The 26,120-nt window shown below is 39.1% G+C and overlaps 1 protein-coding gene across 3 annotated transcripts in view; it reads left to right on the top strand.

Annotated features, from left to right (window-relative positions):
• Positions 1–26,120, top strand: part of Zc3h12c (zinc finger CCCH-type containing 12C) — a 74,277-nt gene that overhangs the window by 16,030 nt on the left and 32,127 nt on the right. For 2 of the 3 annotated variants that reach the window (XM_063255721.1, XM_013143709.3), the window contains exon 2: positions 24,351–25,102. In XM_063255721.1, the coding sequence (XP_063111791.1) occupies positions 24,351–25,102 (752 nt within the window). Of the gene's footprint in view, positions 1–18,556; positions 19,015–24,350; positions 25,103–26,120 lie in introns of those variants that run through there. The other variant, XM_063255722.1, reaches the window with a different exon arrangement.

Raw genomic sequence — 26,120 nt, forward strand, 5'->3', positions numbered from 1 at the left:
TAAATTTAAAAATGGATCATAGTAAAAGACATCGTCATCAGTCCCCCCGAAATACTCTGCCTCCGTCACCCACACCGAGCCATCATTCTCGCCACTTTAGGGAGCAGTTCTGGGAGACCCCCTTTATGATCTTGGTCGTGCTGTTGTGGATACCTTTCTGTCCTGAATCAGTTCACAACGTTCACCATTCCCCATTGGCCCGGGGAGGATTCAGAATCCCACGGCGCGGGATCTGGTGAGCCTGATGGAAGGGCGCACGCTGCTGATCGAGCCTGCCTGCCTGCTGAATGGCAGTCTTCAGCGCCGTTCACCATATGTTTGATCACACATCATGACAAAAAGTCCCCAAACTGCTTCAGATGCACAGTGATGAGATAAATGTGTTTGAAGCAAGAGAAGAGTATTTTGAGGGAAATTAATGGCAGTGTGTCTTTCCCTGTAATAACTTTTTAAAACTAAATATTCGCCAAATGTTCCATCGCCCCTGCAGGATATAAATCTTACATATAAGTCTTGTACATTTAGTGTATAAATCTTGAACAAAATTTTTTTTCAGTACTTTGAACCTCCTACATCACCTTTGAGTGGACATTAATCTATGAGCATAAATATTTATGCAGAAATGTTGCATCTGAAGAATCCCTTTTATTTCATTGAATATTATGTTTGTAATACTAAACACTTGTGATATCCTCTGACCTCTTGGTTATATTTTTCAAGTATTCATATATTTATTCATCATTTAGAACTCGCTATTTATTACTGTTACTGGGCGGGGGGACAGAACCTTCCTGTGTAGTGCAGACTGTTCTTGAACTTAATTATGTTAGCCCAGGCTGGCCTTGAACTCACAGTAGTCCTCCTGCCTCAGCCTCCCAAGTGCTGAGATTATGGATGTGTTCTCCCAGCCTGTCTGCTATTTATATCAAGTTGTTTTCTTTCTGTTTTGAGTGCTGAGCCCTGAGTGTTCTGCCTGCAGAGCACCCCTGGGCTGTGCCTCCAGCCCTGATCAGCCAGTTCCACGTTTTCTTTTGCTTCTTACTTACTTTCGCTTTTATTCGCCTTTATTTTGCTTTGCTTGCTCACTTTAAGCTTTCCAATCTTAATGTTTGATTCCCTTATTGTTGATTAAATTCATTCATACTAGGAGTTGTCACTCATTTCTAAATAGTCTATAATTTTTTAAAAAATTGATTTTATTTAACAGTGTAGATTGGAAGAGTTAAATTACAGAATTTTTTTCAGGGATTTGTTTTTGGTTGTACATCTGCTGCTAACTGCATTTTTATGGATGATGCTCAGAGTGTATTTCTGCTTTCACAGTTTGCAGTTTGTTTTCATTACAAGGCCTTGGAGAAAGTCTAGCATAAATGTCTGTGTGTCAGCTTTGAAATCAGCCAGTCCACAGTGAATTGTTTTGTGAATTCTTGAGATAATGATCATTTTTGTCATGGTGGTTATTGTTTAAGTACCTATATATCTTGCTATTAATACTTTCCTCTTCATATAAAGCCTGTGGATGAGAGAAATAAATCTTATTTCCAGAGATTTTTGTCCTCTGTAAGGATAGAGTTGTATAATTTTTAAGCTTCCCTGATTTCTTAGCTTGTTTTTAGAGTATTGAACTCCTGAAATGGAGTTTGCCTGCTAGTAGTTCTGCACACATCTTGACCTTGATACGCTCTGTGGGTTTTCTAGAATTTTCGGGAGCTAGGAGTTGTGCGAGCATTTATGGCTTCTCCATAGCTCCCATCATGCACTGTTTACAGTGTAAGACTGTTTCAGAGAACATCTTCCAGAAACTCTGCACCAGCACTGGCAAACTGGTTAAGCTTTGTAAATAAAGATTAATTCCTTTTCCCTGTCCTATTTATGTATGGGACGACCATGGGAATAATTGAATTACAGAAAATACTTTGCATTCTCATTGATGGAAATCAGGAGCAGTTATTGTAATTCTTGTAACACTAATACCAAACCCCTAATCATCACATCACTGCATATTCTACGTCTCCATTAAATTCCCTACTTTTCAGTGCTCTTTCAGAGCTTCAAATTGCACTGACGAGATAACCTCTGAGGCAGAGGGAACAAGAGTCAGTTAATGTGTTGAAGTCAAATCATTATCCTCTAAATTAGAAAGTTTTTCTGCACTGAGACTCTTCGTAGCGCAGGTAGCATAAATAGTACTAATTCTGTGAATTTGGTTGAGACAGGAAATTTTATTACTGGCGTGGTTGGCTGGGAAGTGTGTACCAGGTTGGCAGCTCGGTTTAGCTTCAAGCCCGACCCGTGTGTGATAGCACCTGAGTGAGACAGGCAGGTGGGAAAGCGCCGTGGAGCTTCTGAGCTTCTGGCGACGGCCAGGCACCGAGGCTCAGCTCAGCGGGCGAGTGTGCTAGTGGGTCTGAGGCGTGGGCCGGAACAGTCCTCAGGGTGACAGGCAGGTGGTAAGTGTTCATTCCCTGCTCTGATTGCAAGTATGTGCTTAACTTGTGTGTACATTTTAATAGCTCAGGTACTTGACTGTATGAGCCCACTGCAAGCAGGATGGTTCAATGTGGATTTCAATGTGATCAAAGTCTTGTGATAATTTTCATTTATAAACCAGAAGTATGTAAAATTCTCGTTCTCCTCAGTGTGTATAATCTATTGTTAAACTTTTTCTATTATCTTTTTTTATTTAGAGAAAAAAGCAAAACAGGAAAAAGGGTAGAAATAATACGGAATTTTAAAAGAGTGAGCAATCGCATGGTGAGGAATAGTTGCCTGTCCATCCTGTCTCCACTTAGCAGAAATCCTGCGGTGGCCATAGAGAATCCTTACACAGACTGCTGTTCTGACACATTTGTATCATTGATCACACTGGATTGTTTTTTTAATAACTTTCCTTTTTGTCTGTAATAACAGATCCAACTAGTGTCCATTGACACTATCTTAGAAGGTACCTTGTATTGGTTTCTTTTTGGGTTTTGTTTTCTGTATAGCTTCAGATATTGGTCACCTTTTGCTTGGCCTATTATGATACCTCCTGAGTTTCTTGTCTCACAAAAATCAATACAGTTGGAGCTGTTGTCCTCAAGTGTAATTAGAAATGTATCGTCCACTTTCTCAGAGAGCTCCTGCAGTTTTCCATTTTAAATGTCTTCAGTGGTTTCCCATTCCCAAAGGTGAAACTCCTTTGCATTCAAGACTTTCCATGAACTAGCCACAATTTATGCTCTTAATGGGGACATAGAATACAAGCGACAAAAAAAGGCTCAGAGTTGGAAAGGTGTTTGTTATACATAATATTTATCTGGTTTCCCCACGAAGTTTTATACCCTTTAAGAGAGTAATTGAGCTGGTTAGGGCCCCACATGCCTGTAATCCCAGCACTTGGGGAGCTGAGATGCCCTTCACAGTACAAGTCCTGAGCAGGAGAGAACTTGGTCAAGATCGGAAAGAGAGAGGAAGAGGAAGAGGCAGGGATGAGAGCTCCAGTTTGTGAAATCTCATTAATATCCAGAAACAACACAAAGTGACCGTTGTTCTTTAAGGTTGCAATGTGATCAGATAAAAGCATCAAGCTGAAGATACAGACATTGGTAAGGAGAAGGCAATTTGAGTGTATTGTGATATACAGGGGAAACCCAAAAGCCTGAGTGAAACCCTAATAGAAACATTAAGAACTCCAGTTCACTAAAGCTTTGTACATAACAGTGCCTTTTTAGACACCACCAACAACTTATAACTTTTTATGGAGGAAAAAGAACCTCCACAGCAACAAGAACAAAAAGTAAATTATCTTAAATTTAACAAAAAATGTGTAATTTTCCCCTAAAGAAATCTAGAAAACTCTACAAATAAAGTGACTAAAACTTGAGTAAATTGTTCTCGATTGAAGTTTCGTATAATCAGTATGTTTTTTAAGCAAATATTGCTACAGCACAGTCTCCATCAACCTTTCAACAGCTTTTGGTTAAAATTTGTCAAAACAGTGTTAAATGTACCTAGAAACATGTGTCGCGGTCGCTCCCGGCCAGCAGGAAAGACACACGACAAAGTCTGGCGGTGTGCAATCTTGCCTTTATTTATCTCCGCGTGGGCCCCGCGAGGCCTCCTCTCTGCCACCAGCCCTTTCTCGCCGGTGGACTTTCTCTATCTCTCTCTGTGCTTCCTCTGTGGCGGGAGAGGCATTCACTTTTATAGGGCAACAGTAGCCAATCAGTTCAAAGCGCGCGATGCGGGCTGACTGGCTAACATCAGCTGTTGCTAGGCAGACTATCTTACAGAGCGGGTTGTTTAAGTCGCCAGCGCAATCAGGGGGCAGGAAGCAGGCGCCAACTTGACTCACTCGATGGGAGGGGCAATCTAGCTCAGGCTCCGCTCCCACCCACAGGCCCTACGTCCGCCAAGTAAGGCGACCAGTGTCGGCCGCGGCTCCCAACAAACATGTACATGCAAAATTAGCCTATCTAAAAATAAGAGAGTGAGGGAAAAACGTAGTGATAAAAGCCTTGTGCATGCAGGTATCCAGTTATAAATCTGCAGCCCTTAATTTGTGGTGTAGACACAGAAATAGAGAATCATCAGTGACATCCAACTGGAAGCAGGGAAGGAAACCTAAGTTTGTAGGACGCTGGTGTAAAACTGATCCCGCTCCTCTCAACCCTTCTGTGGAGTTGCCTGACTTGGATTAAAAGCCGCATCCTTGCTGTAAAGTACAGCCTCGCCACTTAGAGTGGGCCCGAGGACCAGCAGCATCAACTGTGAACTCGGAAGAATGGAATTTTCATCTCTGCCCCGTGCTTCTCAAGATCCTCGCGTGATTCCAACGCAGTGTAAAGTTTTGAGAAGCACCATCTGTGTGTCTGTCAGGGTCCCACCACTTCCGGTTTCCCTTGGCCTTCTTTCTGGACTCATCTTCTGGCCCTCCACCTTCGCCGGTCCCCAGTCACAGCGGTCACCTTGCTGCTCCATAAGTTCGTCGTGCACATTCCTATGTCGGGCCATCGCTGCCTGTTTGTCTCAGCTTGTTCCAGTGCTATAATAAAATAGCTTAGCCTGGGTAATTTATAAACAATAGAGATGTATTGCTTACAATTTTAGAGGCTGAAAAGTCCAAGATTAAGACACCAGCAGGATTAATGTCCATTTATCAGGGTCTTAGCCTAGCCCAAATCTAGACGAGTGGATGGCACACAGCTTACAGAGAAGAGTAGTGTGATTTTTGCAGCATCCAAGAGAATCAGCGCTCTCTGTCTCTCTCTCTCTCTCTCTCTCTCTCTTTCTTTCTTTCTCTCTCTGCATCTGTCCCTCTCTCTCTCCCACCTCTCTCAGAACTAAAGACAAAAGAGCTTGACCACACAGCCCATGTTTATTTGGTTTTCAAACAAAGGGGATACCGAGGCAAGCGTGGAAACTGAGCAGGACGTTGGGAGTCAGTTCAAAGACTTCTTCAAGCAGTAAAGTTTGCCAATTAAGAGACCTGAATGATCTCGAGGGTTGGCAGCATTGTTGCTGTGGCATAGGGGATGTCAGCAGTCCGTGTCCTTGGCTACCTCAGCTGTGGTGTTACCGTGACTTCAGAACACTATGTGTGTGCGCGTTTCCAACACAGCCAGAGGTCCCTCTGTGCAGCCGTTTAACCCTACACAGCCTCGTCTCCAGCATCCACTGAAAGCCCGCTCCTTTTAGATGGCACCGTTCTGCTGTGTTCACGTAGTGTAAGAGGCGCAGAGGAGTGTGTTTAAACCTCTTGCATACAGGAATTAGTCCCGTTCAGTAAGGTGGAGCTGTGGTGACTTAGTCACTTTCCAAAGTCCCCACTTGTATTATCACATTGAGTGTTGGGCCAAGTGTATGAATTTTGTAGGCACACTAACGTTCAGACCGTACTCTGCCATAAGTTTCCTTTGACTTCACTTAGCTACTAGAACACATACCACCTAAGCAGCTTTCTCTTACTCAAAATTTCTTTATAGCACTTATCGGCGCCTGACATGCGTGTGTTATTTTCGTTCCCACCTTAACCCTCCACATACTGTGCTGCAGTCTTGGCAAGATGAGGGGATTTGGTTTGTCTCTTATCCTCAGTGCCTGGCACCTCGGTTGTGCTCATTTACTGAATGAAGCAGGTATTAAAAGTTATGGATATGATCCAAAGAGTTTTTAAGAGAGGGAAAATTAAATCTATTCCTGTGACTCATTGTAGCTTTGTGTCCTATAAGACTGTCAAAAATACTGAGTTAGATTCTGAACTGTTGATCCTAGAGAAAATAACAAGTAACTCCCTACACTCATGGACAATAGTAACAAAATGATAACCAAGATGGCTACTAAGTGACTGATGACTAACGGGTGGGTAGTCTATATAGCATGGATACTCAGGGAACAAGGAGGGTTTACATTATGGATGACACAGGAGGACAGTAGAGGATTTCAACATACTAATCGGAATGGCTTGTAATATAAAACAAGGACCAGGGTGTATCTCAGTGGTAGAGTGCTTGCCTGGCATGTGCAAAGCCCTGTGTTTGAGCCTCAACACTGCAAAACAAAACAAAATACTTGAGAATTTTTTCTGGAGTTTTCAATTAATATTTTCAGGTGGCAGTTGACCATGGGTAACTGAAATCTTGGAAAGTCACACTGCTCTACAGGGTGAGCCTCTGGCCACATGTTCATGAACTCATCAGGATGTAGCCTTGTTTCATGTATTTTTCTATTGAAAAACACCATATTGCTGATTCATTAATGTTAAACTCATTGCCAGAAGCACTGTTAATCATGCCTAAATTGTTTTCTAACACGTGAATTTTTCCATAAGGCACATTACAGCCTTCTTGCTCTTACGAACACTAGATGGCATTTCAGCACTGTGCCTGCAGATCATTTTAAGCAGTACGTTTACTAATCAAAGTGGGAATTCATAACACCAAATAGACTATAATAAAGAACCTTCACGGTGCTAGAGCTGAGCTCTAAAGACAGAGCTTCATGTTATTTGATCTCTTTTGTACCTCGTGTATCAAGTCCTCCAGTTTTGGTTTTGTGGGGAGTTTTTAAATTTTGTTTTGTTTTTGTTTGTTTTTACCATTGTGCTTATGTACATGAGCATAGAATGACCTCAGAAGCACTACAAGTATTAATTTGGGGTTTTCAGATACATTTTAGCAAATAGGCAAACTTGTAAATACTACACAGAATCTGTAATTAGTGGGGATCAGCTGTGTATCATTCTTTCATAAATGTAAATATTTGAGTTACAGCTATTGTGCCATACTCCTGAAATTATGTGTCAAACATATGCCAGGCCTGTCCAAAATCCAAATAATTCAAAGGTGAATTTACCAGTGGTCTGAGTGTGATTTCATGACATTATTTTAAGCTGAATCTTTAATAATAATTAAGTAGGATTGTTAACATGTAAAGCTGTGGAGAAAATGTTAATGAAAGAAATTCTTAAGTCAGGGTCCTCAGACTTCACCAACCTTTTATACTCACCTATAGAGCTTTAAACTAAAACCTGTGGCCAGACTTCACCTAGACCAATACAGTTAAAATCTTCAGGGATGGTTCCCTGCCATCGATGTCCAAGTGTTTTATTTTTTTTTTTTTTTTGTCTTTTTCCTTTTTATCGGTACCAGAGATCGAACTCACAACCACCTGCTTGCAAGGCAGGCGCTTATGCCGCTGAGCTAAATCCCCAGCCCCGATGTCCAAGTGTTTTAAATCTCTTAGGATCATCTGAGTGTTCACACAACTTGAGAGAACCACTATGTTAAATACTTGAGTTTGGTTGAAGTGTAGGTTATATGAGGGAAATAAATCTAGAAGAGATTTTGGTCCAGGCATGGAAATGGTGTCCTTTATTTGATGTGTATGTATTGTGTTCTGAGACACACAGCTAGTATGTGCCAGGAAGAACATTAGTCATGGTGTCTCATGGTCTGCTGGTGGACATACATACTTCAGAAAACAAGCTCGACACTTACCTTGCATTTGAGCTGGTTTTTTCTGGATCATTCGTATTCTGTTTGTCGAGAAGGAATCTTATCCTAAATGCTCAGAATTATTAATGTCTAAGTATTACATTCCTTTCTGGAATAATAGAACTCCATAATGAAAATTTGTGTTGCAAGCTGTGTATTCCTGTAATCCTGCAGCTCTGGGAGACTGAGGGCAGAGGGTTATACGTTCAAGCCTAGTCTTGGTAATTTAGTGATTTGTCTCAAAATAAAAATTTTAAAGAAAAAAATTGCTTAAACTTTTGTGTTAATTTCACTGTTGTCTGACGTATTTTTAAGCGTCTTAATATTTTTCATTTTTATGTTCATATGGATAGTCACTAATGATTGGGTACAGTTATTTAAATTCATTTCCCTACCTTAGAAGAACTGATGTGGGAGAAGCTGTTTTCTGAATTGAGTCGTAATAAGAATTAATATGTAGGGCCAGAGATTTAGGTCAGCGGTATAAGCGCCTGCCTGGCAAGCCCGAAATTGTGAGTTTGATTCCCGGAATCAAAAAAAAAAATCAATATTTAGAGCAGGCTTACAGATAACAAAGCACTCTTTTCCTGGTGCTTTGTAATCACTTTTCTATACTACATTTTTTCCGTTTTTTTTTTTTTAAGCATTTACTATTATATTTGCACTCTCTTTGTAGGCCATTATTAAGGACAGACAACTCAGGGATAGAGCCCTGTTTTACTCTGGTACCTCAGTTCATGAACTTGATTCTGCCCAAAATTCTGGTTGCAAACCGAGTTGAAGGAGAACTGAATCAAATTCCTGGGGCAGATTGAATGTTGACCTAATGGGGGAAATCTGATTCAGTTTTCATCCAATTTGATTTGCGACCAGAATTGTAGAACAAATTGAGTTCATGGGCCACGGTACCACTGTAATTCAGTAGAATTATTCTTTGCAGCTTTTCGAAAGGCTTTGGGTCAAGCAGCTTTAAATGAGCTCGCCAATCAGAGAGCAGTGTAAAACTTAGGAGCAAGACATGCATGCTCCCTTATTTGATAGGAGCAGCCTGAAGACAGGATGTTTGTGAAGGACGTGTGGGGGAATGTGAGGAGTTCACCCAGCGTGGCTAGAGGAGCCTGAGTTCCGCTAGGCTTTGCCAGTAAATGTTACTGTGACCAGTAGTGTTGTTTACTGTTCTATTATTCTGCACTTCCGGAGAATGTCCCATATAATTAGAATTTTTGGTCATCTTCACAATCTGTTATATCTAATATAACTTTTGTTTACATGAACGAGGTCTTGGACTTTCTGCTTCTTTTCACATTATGTACAGTGTGTCTTTCCCTCTCTTGAGTTTCTTCTTCCACACCCTCACTTACATTAGCTGCTTTAAGATCCTAATTAGCCTTTTGGATGTCATTTGTATTTCCTGAGCTTTTCTAGAATTTCTTGTTCCTTACAGGTATTTACAGGCTTTAATAGGAGTTGAAGATCATCTTTTTAAAAGATTTACTCAGTGAATTTTTAAAAACTAGTAATATAAACACTTTCACTGATTTGGCTCTTTGCTATTATTTATTTGTCTTTTTTGTTTCGTGTTTTTCTAGGAATTCACTTTGTTTTTCCCTCTAATACAGAAAACATACATGTACATGTGGAGACTTATGCATGGGTAGAACTTCTGGACAGTTTAGTTTATGAGAATTGATTAGATAATGCACCATGGAATGAACAGCTACTTTGAAGAAGAAGACTATGGTATCCCGTGCTGATTCCATAGTGTTGTGCTGTGAAATCCAGAACTGCTATTATTCTTTGGTCAGAGTGATTTTAGTCTGTTTTGTATTGTTTAATTTCACATACATGAAGGTATAGACAGCTATTTTGAAGATAATGAGACACACTAAGGCAGCCATTGTTGGTTTCCCTATTGTCTGGTTTTGAAGGCCTAAAATGCCTTCATCACTCTGTTCTGATCAGTTTAATGCTATTTTGTTTTGTATGAATTCATTGTGTGTGAAGATATGGACCACTATTTAGAAGAAAACAAGAGACAATGTGATAGACAGTGAAGATGTCCTGTTGTCTTGCTTTGAAATCTGTGTTATTTACATTGTTTTCTTCTGATCTGCTTTGTTTTATTATGTTTAGTTGTACTCTCTTTAAAATAAAATTTTAAAAAACACTTTCACTGAAAAATATTTGTGTAAAGTTGCATGCTATGGTTTATATTGTCATTTTAAATGACTTTAGAAGAGCAATTTTGTTTTTAGACCAAAAGAAAGGGAATGTGTGTTGTGACTTTGTTTTCTGTTTGTCTCTAAACTCTGGGTTTTCTACTCTTCCTGACATGGTACTAACAGATTTTTTAACACCTTAAGAATTTTAACTTTGAGGAATATTATCTTCCTTTTTTATTACTGAGTTTTTTCTTTGAATTTTTCACTAAGCTCTGGTCTAAGACCAGGCACAATGGTACAGGCATGTGATCCCAGCACTTTAGGAGACTGAAGCAGGAGGATCACACATTCCAAGTCACACCTAGGAAACTTAGTGAGACCCCTGTTTCAAAATAAAAAATACAAAGTTCTGGGGATGTGACTCAGTTCAAAATCCCTGAATTCCATCCCCAGGACTGGAAAGAAAAATAGTCTTAAGTTAAATCATGTCGTCATAACACCCCCACTTTTTTCCTCAAGAGTTTTTTAAAACAAAACTCTCTATCATTGAATGTTGTAGAGCACAGAAGGTCTTTCCTCTGCCTTAGTTCTGAGCCTTTTGTGAAGTGAAAGAGCCAGGCAAAGAGTGATCAAAATAGCTGCTTTTGTTCCACGTAAGTGTTGGAGAATGTAGCATACGAGAACTTAACGTAGCGTAGGGGACTTAATAACGCTGAGCCCCAGAATTAGAAAGATTTACCCATTCATTCTGAGGCTAAGCTAAAGCGTAAAGCGCTTGTGTGCCCTTTGCTTGTGAGCTGATGTTGTGAAGAATGTGTAATGAAAGAGGATCGGCAGTGATGGCAAATCTTCTCAAGCCTGGCTGCCGAAACTAACCCAGAACCCGCATATTTCTGGCACAGTGCTGACTCTGTTACTAATCCTGAGGACTGAGGTTTTCATTTAGAAAAAATAGTTCACACTCTTGACCTGAGCTCATCCACGTCCCATAGGTTCACCACACTGGGCTAGGTTTGGGTGCACATGTCCTGTTCCTAGATTTCCCCATCAGGTATCCTGCTCAAGTGCCGAGGTGGAGGCTACAGTGTCATCCATCCCTATGGGGGCTGCTCCAGCTGGGAAGCTGAATCCAGAAGCCAGTGCAGGGCAAGACCCGCTGTCACTGGGAGATGGAAGTGTCCTTGTGGTTGGCAGCAGTGGCAGTGCCAGGGCTGCAGGAAACCTGCCTTGAACTGAGAGCTCTTTGATAATCTCACCCTGTCAGACAGAAATAAAACCTAGAGGGTTATCACTTTTGTTCTTCATTCAAATTTTTTAAAAAATTTTTATTTAAAGAGAAAAAAACAAAACGGGTAGAAATAATACATAATTTCAAAAAACTGTGAGAAATCACAAGTTGATAATTACATATTGTCCTCTTAGAAATAGTTGTTCAAGTTACAAAAGTAAAATGTACAAAGTGGACTGTCACACAACGAGATTGCAAATAGTTCTGCTCAATGACCCAACAAAAACTTAGTAATATGGTCATCCATCCTCTACACTTAAACACACATCCAGTTATATCCTGTAGAGCACTTTCTTTTCCTCTCTTTCTTACAACAGCAATTATACATTTTGGGTTTTATTACTCCTACATTTCTTATTACTTTTTACACTACAGACACAATGTGATATTTATAAATATGATTCTTGCTTATTTTCACTAATGAAGATAGTCTCAAGTTGTCTCATTTGCCTATGAAGGCCTCAAGATCATCCTTTTTGTTTGTTTGTTTGTCTTTTTCCTTTTTATCGGTACCGGGGATCGAACTCACAACCGCCTGCTTGCAAGGCAGGTGCTTATGCCGCTGAGCTAAACCCCCAGCCCCTAAGATCATCCTTTTTATAGCTGAGTAATATTACATTGTATAAAAATACCATATCTTTTTTATCCACTCTGCGGTTGGTGGGCATCTTGGTTGTTTCCAAGATTTAGCTATTACAAATTGTGCTGCTGTGAACATGGGGGCACATATATCACTGTGACATGACCTTTTCAGTTTTTCTGGGAAAATACCCAGGAGGGGAATAGCTGGACTCAATGGAACTTCCATCCTAGCTTTTTGAAGAATCTCCATACTGATTTCCGTAGTGGTTGCACCAGTCTACACTCCCACCAACACTGGAGCAGTGTCCTTTTTCCCTGCATCCTCGCCAACATTTGTTATCAGTTGATTTCTTGATGGCAGCTATTCTTTCCAGAGATGAAATCTCAATGCTGTTTTAATTTGCATTTCTCAAATGACTAGTGATGGTGAACATTTCTTCATGTATTTATTTGCCATTTGTATATCTTCATCAGAGAACTGTGTGTTCATGTCAGATGCCCATTTTTGGAGAGGGTCTTTGAATTTGGGGGGCTGGATGTTTTTCAATTCTTTATATGTTCTGGATATAAGTCCTTTGTCTGAGGGGTTGCTGGCTAAAATTCTTTCCCATTCTGTGGGTTTTCTTTTCACTCTGTTGGTGATTGCTTTTGAAGTGCAGAAACTTTTCAATAATATGAGATCCCAGCTGTTGATTCTTTGAAGTGTTTCTCGTGCAGTTTGCGTTTTGTTCATGAATTCTCTGCCTACCCCTGTGTCTCTAAGACTTCTACCTACCTTGTCTTCCAATAGATTTAGTGTTTCTGTTTTAATGTTTAGGTCTTTGATCCATTTAGACTTTAGTTTTGTGCATGGTGATAGGCATGGGTCTGGTTTCAGTCTTGGGCATGTGGAAAGCCAATTTTTCCAACACCATTTATTAAAGAGGCTGTCCTTCTTCCAGGGAACTTGTTTAGCCTCTGTCAAATATCAGGCGGCTGAGTGTCTTTGTGGTTGTGCTTGCATCTTCTGATCTGTTCCATGGGTCCTCGGGTCTGTTTCTTTGCCAGGACCATGCTGATGTCATCACTGTGGCCCTCAGGGACACTCCTGGACCTCATTCTTCACTGACATTTGTGCGGGCCTGCTCTTCGCTAAAGGGATCTGCACACTATTGCTTGCCGTGTGCATTGCACCATGAGGGTGATGGAAGAGGGAATGGCTTTGCTCTCAAGACACAGCCTCTTTCCCTGAGTTCTGACTTGTGCTATGCAGACTCTTCATGCTGTGGATACTCGCAGGACTTGAAGATCCCCTAAAACTAGACTTGTGCTGAGAGTGTCGGCTCACATCTGTGATCCCAGTGCTTGGGAGGCTGAGGCAAGATTGCTGCAAGTTTGAGGCCACCCTGTGCTACATGGTGAGTTCAGGGCCAGCGTGAACTATACAGCAAAACACTGTCACAAACCCTCCAACAACAAAAAACTGGACTAGCTCGAGGAGGTCTTCTAGAGAAAGTGAGCTCTGAGCTGGATCTGGAAGGACAGATGTAGCCTGGGTGGAGAGGCGGGGCGGAGCTCAGTGTCTGTACCCTCAGTTTTCTGTCCTCCTCCATGGCAAAATGGCAAATTACCCTCCAGGGCCAGAGAAGGCACAGGTCACGGACAGCGTCTTGTAAACAGCACAGGGAACCCGAGACTTCCGGTCTCCGTGAGGGTTTAGCTAAGAACGGTGTCCTTACTTTGTCAGGTCAGAACTAGGAGTTATTCAAGGAGAGAAAGAAATGAAAGGAAACATAATCCAAGCCTGCGGGAGTGAGTGCTTGGCCAGAGGGATGCTTGTGAGAAGGAGAAAACTGAGGAGAAGAAATAATAATCAAGATGATAACCAAAACAATCACTGGAACTGAGGATTATTAAGTGAACGGCACAGCTGGGAAGCAGCCGGGGGATGAAGTGTCACGGAGGCCGTGGTGCGGGGTGATCACACCCTTTTAGGGGGTGGCAGTGCGACACTGTGCAGCTCAAATGTGTCTGTGTTCGCTGAGGGTACTTATACATATTTATTTGCTTTTTATAAATGAGAAAAATTAAAATGCAGATTTTTATTTTGATTTAATGTTATTGTCCCCCACTCTGTTTTCACGCCTTTTACAATTTGTGTATATTCTCTACTGCCAGATTCTGTCTTTCAAAAGTCATTTTGATGGATTTCACGGAACCCCTGGTAGCGTCTCCTGTAGTTAACGTTCGCCAGTCCTCGGGTGCCTGTCATTCTCTGTCATGCTGCTTTCGTTAACACACACACATCAGGCCCACCACAGCCGGCTTTGTATGGCTTCACCGTGGCTGCCATACATGGCCTGGGTGCTCTCTGGCCATCATAATTGGGCAGATGGGTGATTCCTGGCCTTCACAGTGCTGGCAGGTTCCGTGACTCAGGAATGAGAACCTTGAATGGGGAGACCACAGGCACCCCCAGCAGGCAATGCTGACTCCTAAGATAGAGGTGTTCAGAAGCTCCTCAACTAAAACTCCGAGCTCTGTCCTGATGCCTGACCTTCCGAAGCCTTGAATGTTGAGTTCTCCCTTTGACCCAGGAGCTCTTCTGTGTTCCTTTATTAAATTTCCCAAACCCCTTTCCAAAGTTGGTTGTTCTTGCTAATAAAGAAGGGATTGCACTGCTGTGTACCCCTGGTATCGTCCTGTGTTCCCCTTTCTGCTTTTATTTACTATTTTCGCTGCTCAGGTATTTTTACAAACAAATACGACTTCTACTGAAATATGATTTCTGCTATTTCTTCCTTGACATGAATAGGAAAAGTAGTTTTCTTTGTTATTAAAACATCACTAGTTCATTGCAGCAGTGGCGGTATCCTGGTGACAATTCTAACCTACTTTCCTCTCCCTCTACTGTAGTCAGTGCTCACAGTAACAAATGCCAAAGCAGGTGATCTCACTTCAGGAAGCGTTAGTGGACAACGTGTTTGGACCTTTTCATTTGTACTGCGTGATCCAGTAGTGCTGGTTTCCTAGGTGTTTGTTGTTATTGATAGTTTACTTTTTTCCACCCAGTATGAGTCTTTTTCAATTTATGAGCTTACTTTGATATAAAGTCATTTGTATTTGATGATGTACTTTAAATATATGACTCTGATTAGAGCTGAGGTCCTTTTTTTTCTTTGAGACAAGGTCTCACTGTATAGCTCGGGCTGGCCTTGCACTCACAGTGATCTTCCTGCCTCAGCCTTCCAAGGACTGAGATTGCAGGTATGTTTCTCCACACTGGCCCTTACAGTTAACTTTAAATATGAATGTACATTTTTCTCATATGTACTTTATTTGGGTCGCTAATATTTAGAGCTGTATCCAAATGTGATCTAATGTTGGAACTTTCATGTCCTGCCTCTTTCCTGAAAGGACGTGGTTTTCATTGGCAGAGGGGATTAGGGGAAGAATGTTGCAATCTGTCTTCCGAGCATTCTAGAATTGGCATGTTAATGACATTATCAAATCCTTATAACCGTATGACTTTCCTTTAGTGCTGTGTAGTTCTATAGCAATTTGTTTATAATCCAGAGAGGCAACGTTCTTGGTGGTTTTTGTGGTTTAATGTTACTCTTTAACACTCAAATCACACTTCATGTGAAAGACCTCATAAGCTGTCTGACTTCCTAACTATGTAACTGGAAGATACTAGAGTTAATACCCGGTTGATTTTGTTCCATACTTTTACACTATGCACATGAATTAGCTGTTTTCATTGGTTGGTTTTTTTAATGCTCAAAAGTAACAGCTGTGATTAAAAGTTTTGACTTTTAAACTTCTGGTAAACAATTGGGAAAATTTGATTGTCTTTTGTCTATGGTAGTGTTGGAATCAAAAGAGATTATACATGAAAAGAAAGTCCATACTGTTAAAAAGAGACGTACTAGAAAGTCAACTAGAATACCACTGGCAAAGAGAATTGATTCCAAAGAGGAGCCTCAAAGCTCACTTGCTTCCCATTCATGTCTTAGAAAAAGCCCAAGACCCAAGCTTCAGATGTTAGGCCCGCCCTCGGCATCAACACATGTTAGTACACTCCTCTCCTCCTTCCATCCCCACCTTCCTCTTTCCTGTCTTCTGTCATAGATGTCATAAAGAGCTGTCTGTGTTTGCCCTGTAGTGGGCGGGCGGACTGAGAAAGCCCTCCGGGGCAGCCTCTCCACCTACAGATGTTTTAATGTGCTTAATGTTATCCAATACTAGCCACTGAGACGGTCTAAATGCCACAGCAGGGTCTGATTAGCTTTTTCAGATCGCTGCCTTTATTTGCTGTTTGCAGAAAAGCTTAATCCACCGCTATAGATCAGGCTTCCTGCTGAGCTCTTGGGTCCTTCTCTCATTCTGTTTGTTCACCACGGCAGGGTGAGAAGATCCCTCCTCCTGCATTAAAGCTGTAAAGTAGTAACTGTAGTAGCGAGGGAGAAGACAAGGCCTAAAACCCAGTGGAAAGGAGACACTGAATTCATACCAAGTAGTTGCCTTTTTATATTCAAGAGAAAACGGTTTTAATGTGAATTCATAAATACTGCCCTTACTGTCTCCTCTGGTCAGTGTTTAGTTAGTGATGCTATGTTTTAGCTGTAACTACTTTATATGCTGTTTTTCATTTTTATCTTGCATCATCAAACTCATTGTTACCAAAAGAATTACAACATATTAGCCATAGCAGTGACCTTACATCTTATGGAGTTGATGCCTATTTTACTTGTAAGATTTCAAAAAGAACCACCACTCCCACCACCAAAAAATAGAAGGAAAGATGGTAACTTGGTTTCTGTGATATGGTTGCCCCAAAATAGGAATTTTAATTCTTTGTGATTCACATTGTAATTTGCGGTGCACCAAAATTCCAGATATGCTTTATGTTGCTCTGTAGTGGGGTTATGAAGTTAGACCACGGGTTTAACTTTTCAGTGACATTACCACAGAGTCACTCTTGCTTTAGAAATACGTTTTCTGGGCTGGGGATTTAGCTCAGCAGCATAAGCACCTGCCTTGCAAGTGTGTGGTTGTGAGTTCGATCCTCGGTACCCCCCCCCAAAAAAGTTTTTCATTCAGTAATTACACTCAGTTAGAAAATACTTTCACAGATTTTTAATTTTTCCCAACATTTTTGGAATGTCATACATCTGCTCTTTTGAAAAGAAATATAGACAAATGGTGATCTACAGTGTCATATACAGTATCATACTGCATAATTTACTTTTTTCTGGAAACAGCACTAATTGTTAGGTTTTCAGTAGGCATAATCAATATTTTAGTGAGATAATTGAAAAATTTTAACAATATAGAATAGAGCTCCATATTTTGTAAATAGAAATGATATGATTTGTATTTGAGCCCAAAAGGAGCAAGGCGCCAGGAGTATAAAAGCAGCCTGCTTTTTTCCAGGTCATCCTAATTGTGATTGGCTCCGGTAGTTGTACATGAAAAGGCTTGATTTAAATATTGTGGATGCTTTAAGTTTTGTGTCTTCAGAGTTCGCGATCACATCATGCAAAGGTCTGAGTTCTGCAGAAGTCAGCCCGTGTCAGGAAAGAGTAGCTCTCTGCCTTCATTATTTGGATTTGCACTGGAATGAAAAGGGGATATTTTGGGTGTGTTTTGTGTGTTCTGAATCACATAAATAGGAGGACAACTAACGACGTCCCTTTTCTGTGGTGGGGGAATATCATCACGATGTTGGCATGTCCTTTGAGCTTTTCCACAGTCAGAGCCACTCAAGATGAAACGTGTGCAGCTCTCAAAAGCAAGGAGTCACAGTCTTGTTAATGCTGTAGTCTGAACATAGAAGTAGTCACGGATGACAGATTTCCTCACGGAAGGGACTTATTTGTATATATTTTTACCCTTCACAAAATCACAGTGTTTTTAGTGTTATTGTGAACTGAGAGTATTTGAGTATTATAGCTCTTAACTTTTGTGAAATAAAAATCATATCATCAGGTCTAGTGTTATATACTAAAACTTGATGTAAGAGTTTGGTGTTATTTAATTATATGGCTAACCCCTGGTGTCCGTAGTAACAGAATTTTACTCTGCTATTTGGTATAAAGATGGGCTGTTCCTATGACTTGGATTGAAGTCAAATGGTTGTGTTTAAGTGTACAGTTTGATAACTGTGGTACAAAGTTGGACAGAGCATTTGTTTTATCTTACTATACGTGTGATGAATTTACTTTTTAAAATTACATTTTAAGCTCATAAAACTTTTACCTTCCAATCTCATTTTTATTGTTTTTTTAGTTTTATTGTCTGGTTAACAAATTAACAAATACTTAAAAATACAGTCTTGTATTTTTAATAGTGTTTTCCACTGTTGCCATGGAAATAGATTTAGCCTCACCTCACTTCCCCAGTAACTCATTTATATAAAGAAAAGGAGTAGCTGTTGCAGTGGTTAATTGCTGCTTTGATGTTCTCCCTGTCTTTATTTCTGAAATAAAAAAGGGAAGCTAATGGACTAGAGCACAGCCTCAACTTTTTGGAAACATGCAACTTTTACTACTTTAAAATATAATTGGTGTCTTTGTTTCATGCATTAAAAACAAGAGGAAAAGCTGAAGTCTGCCCAGGCCAGGTGTTTCTTGCTGGCAGCCTGCTCCCTAGTGACTGTACTCTCGTTGAGCAGCTGCCTCCTAGGGAGCTTTGTGTGGCCCATTGTTGCTGCACACCCCTCGTTAATACACATGCTGCCCGGGCAGACCGAGAATGACATCAACTTGCTTATCTTAGAAACCTCCCAACCTGACGCAGGGTCTGAGGTTGTCTTGCATCTGCCTGGCCAACTAATTGTGGGCTCGCTAGCCTGTGATTGGCCAGTTATTCCACTTGGTAATAGGTTAAGCAAAGACATTGCCAATACATCTGTTCAACCATTCATTGTTCTTCTTGCCTGCCTGGAAGTCTGCAGCTAAATTGTGCTAAGGAGTTACTGCTGAAGCTGCTACAGAAACCAATGTCTTTGTATTTTCCTGCTAACGTGAGTATCTGTGCTTTATGCCTTGAAAGTTGAACTTGCTAACTAGAATATTAATTTGAACTGAAAAAGATTAAAAGCCTACAAATTATTAAATAGTGCCAATATGTGAGCAATTCAATTCTTTCTATAAAATATTACTTGCGAAGCATAGTTTTACACTTTTTTATATTTTGGAATTTTGCAAATGATTACTTACAATTTCATGAATGTGTATAAGGGATTAGGCATGGCATATAATCATTTGGAGCTTAAAAGCAACTTCTAACAAAATTCTGATATTTTTATTTAGATTCTCTCTTGTCAAATTCTTACGTTTCTTAAGTTCTCACTGTCATACCTTCGTGCTGTAAAATTACTTAATTGATCTTTTTTCCCATATGCTAAACTTACAGCTTCATACTGGACTTGTCACATCTCAAATACCAGCATTCGGGAGGCTGAGGCAGGAGGATCGCCATGAGTTTTAAGCCAGACTGGCCTCTGTAGTGCAAGGCCAGCTTAAAATGCATAGCAAGACCCTGTCCCAACAAAAAAGAAAAGGGAAAGAAAGCTTGAGGATTGATAAAGTACACGTTTCCAACAACTGGTTTAAATATGATTAGTCAGCCCCAAGTGGCTTTGCCGGCACTTCCTCTAGTCCTGGAGTTCCTAATTTCTGCTCTCCTACTTTTGTTTTGCCTTGAATTAATTTCAGACGTTAGATTGAAAACGTCATTCCAAGAACTGTTACTTCCAAGAGTTCTGTGATAGGAAGGAGGAAGGAGGATTTCTCAGTTGGTAGAGAAAGAGGGAGCGTGAAGGGTTAAGAGAGGCTTCTGTTTCTGCGCAGCCCTTTGTGTGAGCACATGCACAGGTCCATTGAAAGTCTGCAGAGGATGGGCAGGCCACCAGTTGCTGGTCTCCTGCAGTTGCAGGAGACATCTGTTGCCCCAGAGCTCTAACCAATCTGTTCAAAGGGACATCCTTCCTTTGTGGGCTCGGGGTGCAGACAACAGTGCTCACTCCGATACAATGGTAATTAAATACACAGAGTCTGCGGCAGTAGGCGTTTATTACATATTCATTAGTTTATTTTCATTGTTGTCATAGTATTACTATTTGGGTAACAACAAGAACCTACTTTTAGGGCATTGTATCTTTACATTATAAACAAATAAATTGGTTTAGTAAGTTTTATGGTCCAGTATTCCTATTAGGAGCCTCTCTGGAATATTTTTTTAAAAATCTTTTAATTTTTTACCTAGTTTGAGATGAAGAATTATCAAAGAACTTTTAGAAAACCTCTCCACTAAATGGAGGAATTCCTGTGTGTGCAATACATTTCTAGTAAATTACCACTGTGTCATAAGTTTCTGTTCAACTATTAACAAAGTTTTTTTGGCATTTAAAAGAATTAGTTACACTTCATTGTCATTTACAGAATTAGTTTAACAAATACTGTAATTTTTACATAGCTTTTAACAAACATTTGCGTTTCCAGTGCAATATCTGCAGGGAATCTATAGACGTAAAATTGTTGAAATCTGTTTTATATTGTGGTTTTTGCCCAGTACCTTTTATATTCAAGAATACATATCAAGGTCAATTATGAAGGATCCTGATATAAGGATCAGAGAGACCATATTTCTTGGAGTTGTATGATCAGTGTGGGAGTATAAACTGACCTACTTCTCATGTGAAACTTGTTTTTTCATGCAGTGAGGATACTTCATTAGTTAGTTATTAGTTTGATTAAGGTAATTTACTTACGTGTATACTTGAGTAAATTCAAAACTTAAAAGTCTAAGCCATGCATAATTTAGAAACTAAAAGAACTTTCTCCCTACATATAATGACACATTTTGTGATGTTACTGGATTTTTTTTCTCTTTCAAAGTTGTGTTGTTGTTATTATTATTATTATTTTGGTACCAGGGGTCGAACTCACAATTGCGCACTTGCAAGGCAGGCGCTTATGCCGCTGAGCTAAATCCCCAGCCCCAAAGTTGTATTATTTTTAAAGTACTGAATAAAAATAAAGATCATGTGCCCTTCTTTATTCTAAAGTTTCTTACAGTAATTACTTGTAAGTTTTTTACATTAACAAAGTCTGTAGCCTTTGACAAAACTTGTATCACTTTTTAAACTTTGGATTTAGTATTTAGTTTTTTATTGAATGATTTTTTTAATATTACCAATTTTGGTTTGTTATTAAGTGCATTGAAAATTTGTTATTAAGTGCATTGAAAATACTAATGACAAGTTGATAAGCATTCTAGAGATAGAAGTTTTAAAAACTAAATCTTTGCTACTTAGACCAATGCAAATTAGACTATTTCAAATTAATGTTATCTTTCTATCTGTGTGATGTAAGTGATCATATTTATGTGGTACATACATGTCTGCCTGAAGAGGGATCTCATTGTTTTCTACAGGTACTAAAAGTCTTTTAACTGCTTGTTCAGTATAAGATGAGGTTAGATAACTTTCTCTGAGCTAACCAGTGAAAAGAGGCCTGTCACCTGTCACTGTGAAAGCGTTCAACTAGAATATTTTAAAGTGAACGTTATGGTACCTAATAAAATTGACTATTAATTTTAAAAATAGGTGAACTTAACATTTATTGTAGCATTAAATATCAGTTTAATTATAAACATTTTGTACAAATTGCATCACCTATTACCAGTTAAAAGTACCTGATGTTCACTAGCTGTATTTGTATACAAGATAGTCTTAGTATTTACTATTATAAAATAATCAGATGATAATTCAATTTTCTAGATGTTGAAGTAGAAGGATTTAAGTACTTTTTTCCTGTGGTTAATTTTCCATTTACAGTATGTGGTCTCATTTCTTTGAAAACTGGAAAATTAGGGAAATTCACTTTTCCTTTAAACAAAACATTTCATTCTAGTGTTTCTTACTGACTATATTTTTCATGTTTATCGTGTCTAATGCAGTCTTCTTCCCTTAAAGAACACACTGTGGTTCAATATTAATATTTCCTAATTCAATTCAGGGATTTGGTCAGCAAGTCATTATCTTGGAGAATTATCTCACAGCAGCACTTACACGAAGCCTGAACTTTTCAAGGGAGATAGAAATGTTGCCCATTAAATGCAGTCAGAGCAGATTGTGGGGTTCGCAGAACAGTGATGTTGGAGCCTCCAGATTGGTTTGGCAGCTGCATTGTTCTCAGAGGGTAAACCAGACGCACTGAAGTCCCAGTCTTTTTTATAGGCTTTTGTTCATACCAAATTATTCTTTCACTGTGCTAGCATTCATGATGGCATGTTAAAGGAGTGCAGCTTAGCAACCAGCTCCTGGTTGCCTGGCAGCCCAGCTTCCAATAGATTTTCCTTGTTTAAGATACTTTTGGTGGGAGCTCTATGAAGGCCACAGTGTAGATTTTCCTTTTAACTGTATCCTTTTATTAGGATGCTGTTGTGAGTTGTTACTGGCATTATGGTGTTAGGATATTACAGTTGTTAATAAATCGGGGGTGTAAGGGTGTGAGGATTTGCTTTCAAAATCTTTTTTCTTAATTCTTAATAATTGGACTCATGCATGTCCATATTAATAGAAAAAAATTCAAATGGATGCAGATTCATAATAGAGCAGATGTATACTTTATGGGATATTTCCTTTTCAGCAAAAGAATCAGGAGCTAGCAAAGTCTGATGTTTCTTTAAAACTGAGGAATGCTTTATTAAAGAACAATGATAGTAAAGCTAATTCACCTTCTCAGAGAATAAGCCGTGAAGAAACTCCTGTACAAGTGTGTAGTTCTTCGACAATGAGGGAATTTCAAGTGCATGAATAAAAAGTCCATGTTACCTTCTCTGGTATTTACCATAGTTAATAAAATTTATTTCACTATTTAGAAATATTTAACTCACTACTAAGCAGATCGATATGCTTTCAAATTTTTGACTTTTCAGAAAATCACTTAGCATTTTCATTTAACCTTTATATAACTATTCTTTTCTAGTGTATGTATTATGTTGAATGGTTTAGAATACAGTGTTTTCCAGGTTCTTTATTAAGTTATTTTAGTAGGTGTTTGACAGCAGTCTCCAATTCTGCTACCCTGCTTCCTACAGTTACACCAGAGCAGGACACTGGAATCCCTAAATCACTACCCCTGGTGCTTGTGTCATCCCTGGGATGAAACACAGAAGAAACAGTTACTTTAAGGGAAAAAAGTAAAACAGCTAAAGCACTTTAAACATTAAAAATGATCCTATAGGGGAAAGATAGGACAAAAGATGAGTTTTAATGAAATGCAGGTTAACTGTTACTTAACTAGATATAATACAGAAGCATTTACTGCCATAAAATCCAAAAAACTGCAGTGACAGTATTTAGTATCCTTAATTATTACTGCTAATTTTATGTGAAATATTTATTTCTCTGTTTTCTATATATGCACATAGGTTAGAGAAACATTTTCCCCCAGGATTAGATAGGCTGTACTGTCCTTGCCATTTAATAAGGACAGCATAATTTTAAAAATTATATTCAGTTACTGTGTTCAGTGCTAGTAAAATCCTAATTATATTCATCTCTGAGATACAGTAAGCTTTGTAGTTATTTGTTGACCATTTTAGAATATACACTTTCCAGTATCTAAATTGTTTTAAAACTAATTTAGATTGTTACCAAACTTCATCTGAATTTTCTTTCTTTGTGATTTTTCTCTTTAACATTACTATTTATAATTCTTTTTACTGTTTTAGTTTATTAGTAAGTGTGTGTAATGCATAATGTTTGTATTCCTTACAGGAAGCTATACATGTACATAACACTTTCTAATGCCTTTCCCTTCTCTTTAAAATAATTTTTAAGATTGTTACGTACATAACTTGTCATGGCGTATCTAAAACATGCTTTTTAAAAAAGTAATTTTCCATGTGTCATTCTAGGAATGTAAGTGAAAAAAATGTCTTCCATCAAGGTTAAATAGTGTGACTTAGTGGAACACGCACAGATTTCTGAGTGAGACAAAAAATATGTAAAAAGCCCAGTTTCATCACGTAACTAACTTTAGTCTTGAAAAATCAGTTACATAGGGGCCAGGGATACAGCTTAGCAGCACAGTGCCTGCCTGGTGAGTGTGGTTTCATGAGTTCTATTCCTGGTACCCAAAAGAAGAAGAAGAATTAGTTGCGTAGTCTTTCTGATTTGTAGCTTCTTCATTTGGGGGGAAAAAATCACAATATGATTTTAGCTAGTGATAAGCAAATATAGACAAAAATTCCCAGTAGATATTCAGTAGTTTGGCAGTTTTCTTATTTATCCATTGATGTAAATCGAAAATACATATGGAATTTTAAATATTTTCCATTTTTATCCAGGAATACGGGGCACTGTGCATTCAGGAGTACAGAAAAAACAACAAAGTGGAGTCAAGTGCGTGTAACAGCTTCATGGGCTTAAAGGACCACCTGGGGCAGGAGCTCAGTCACCTTTATGTGGCGGGCACTGCCCCGCAGTTAAGTGCAGCTGTTCCTTGGCCAATGGGAGAAAAACCAGCTATGGATGCAGTTCATGCCAGGAAGGAGGAAAAAGAGGTGTCTGAGGAGAACCTGAGCTCCGGGGATTCTGAAGAAAGCACAAATTCTGATCATGAGTCAGAACACCTGAGTAGCATTGCAGTAGAGCCATGCCTATTAACCAAGACTCACAGACAGTTATGTAGGTCTCCCTGCTTAGAGCCTCACCTACTCAAACATAATGAAATTTTGCAAGACATTACACCGGAAGAGACCCAGGCTCCATCCAAGGAAGCCAAGAAAGGTCCTGATGTGGTGCGAGAATACCAAACAAAACTGGAGTTTGCACTTAAGTTGGGCTATTCTGAAGAACAGGTTCAGCTTGTGCTAAACAAACTTGGTACCGATGCTTTAATCAATGATATTCTGGGAGAACTTGTCAAACTTGGAAATAAAACTGAAGCTGATCAAGCGGTTAGCACAATTACCAGTCTAACGCGGGAAACGTCTTCTCTGGAATCTCAGAGATCCGAATCTCCAATGCAAGAGATTATAGCAGATGATGGTGAAAATCTAAGACCCATAGTCATTGATGGCAGCAATGTGGCCATGAGGTAAGTGAAAACTCTTAACTGAAAACTATCACTCAACAGTTTTTAAAAACTCTAGTTCTGTGGCTGTTTACTCAGCAGTGTCAGCACAGTTGTTGGCTTTAGTAAAGATCAGTGTCTATCTCTTCAGCCATCCTTGTTAACAGTTCATTTCATGCCCTTTTCCTATTTCATTTTTTTCCTCATGTGACTAAATTACTATGGCATAAAACTAGTGTGATCATATTTGATGAGTGATATTCATTGATTTTGAAAGTAATCAAATGGTTTATTTCCACATGAAGTTAAATAACTATAACAAAACTCTAAATCTTCTAATACGACATGGGAACAAATCTAAGCAGTAGTTTTAAGGTTTTTTTTTTTTCCAATAATAAGATGCAATTGAAAATAATTTTTTAGGAACTGAAGAGAAAAGAAACAAAAGCAATCTTCTATTGAAATTTTTAGTGAGTTTGATCACTTAAAATTCAAAGTACATCTGAATAGTTAATTTGGAATAAAAAGATATATAAAGACATCAGGTTTTCTGGAGAGTTAGAATTGCATAGTATATATTGTTTCTCATACGGTTATCCAAGGATCTCTAATCAAGAGAATTTATTGAACACAAATTTTAAAATTAACATGAATAATACATTGTACTTAGGCCAATGTATCTAAATTATCATTTTGGCAAATCATCAGTTTTAAAAATTATCAATGAATTATTTAGCATTATTCATTTAATAGTCTCTGAGAGCTGGTGTGTGTCTCATAGTGTTGCTGTTGATTTCCATATTGGACAGTGGATCTAGAGCCCTGCACAGAGCCCTAACAAGTCAAATAAAGGCGGAGCTCAGGCATTCGTTTGTAAGAAGTATCTACTCTGATAATGATAAGTATTGAACTTTGAGAACTGTGGTTTTCAGTTGGTGAAAGTAAGTTTTTCCACACAAAATATGAGGTGGACCAATGTGTAATTGTCTAGATAACCTTTCTAGATGAGGCAATATTATCATTTTTCTTTCAAGCAAGTTAT

This window comes from Cavia porcellus, unplaced genomic scaffold (genome assembly GCF_034190915.1).
Source record: "Cavia porcellus strain 051 isolate PalLab524CR breed Dunkin Hartley unplaced genomic scaffold, mCavPor4.1 scaffold_9, whole genome shotgun sequence".
Classification (NCBI taxonomy): domain Eukaryota; kingdom Metazoa; phylum Chordata; class Mammalia; order Rodentia; family Caviidae; genus Cavia; species Cavia porcellus.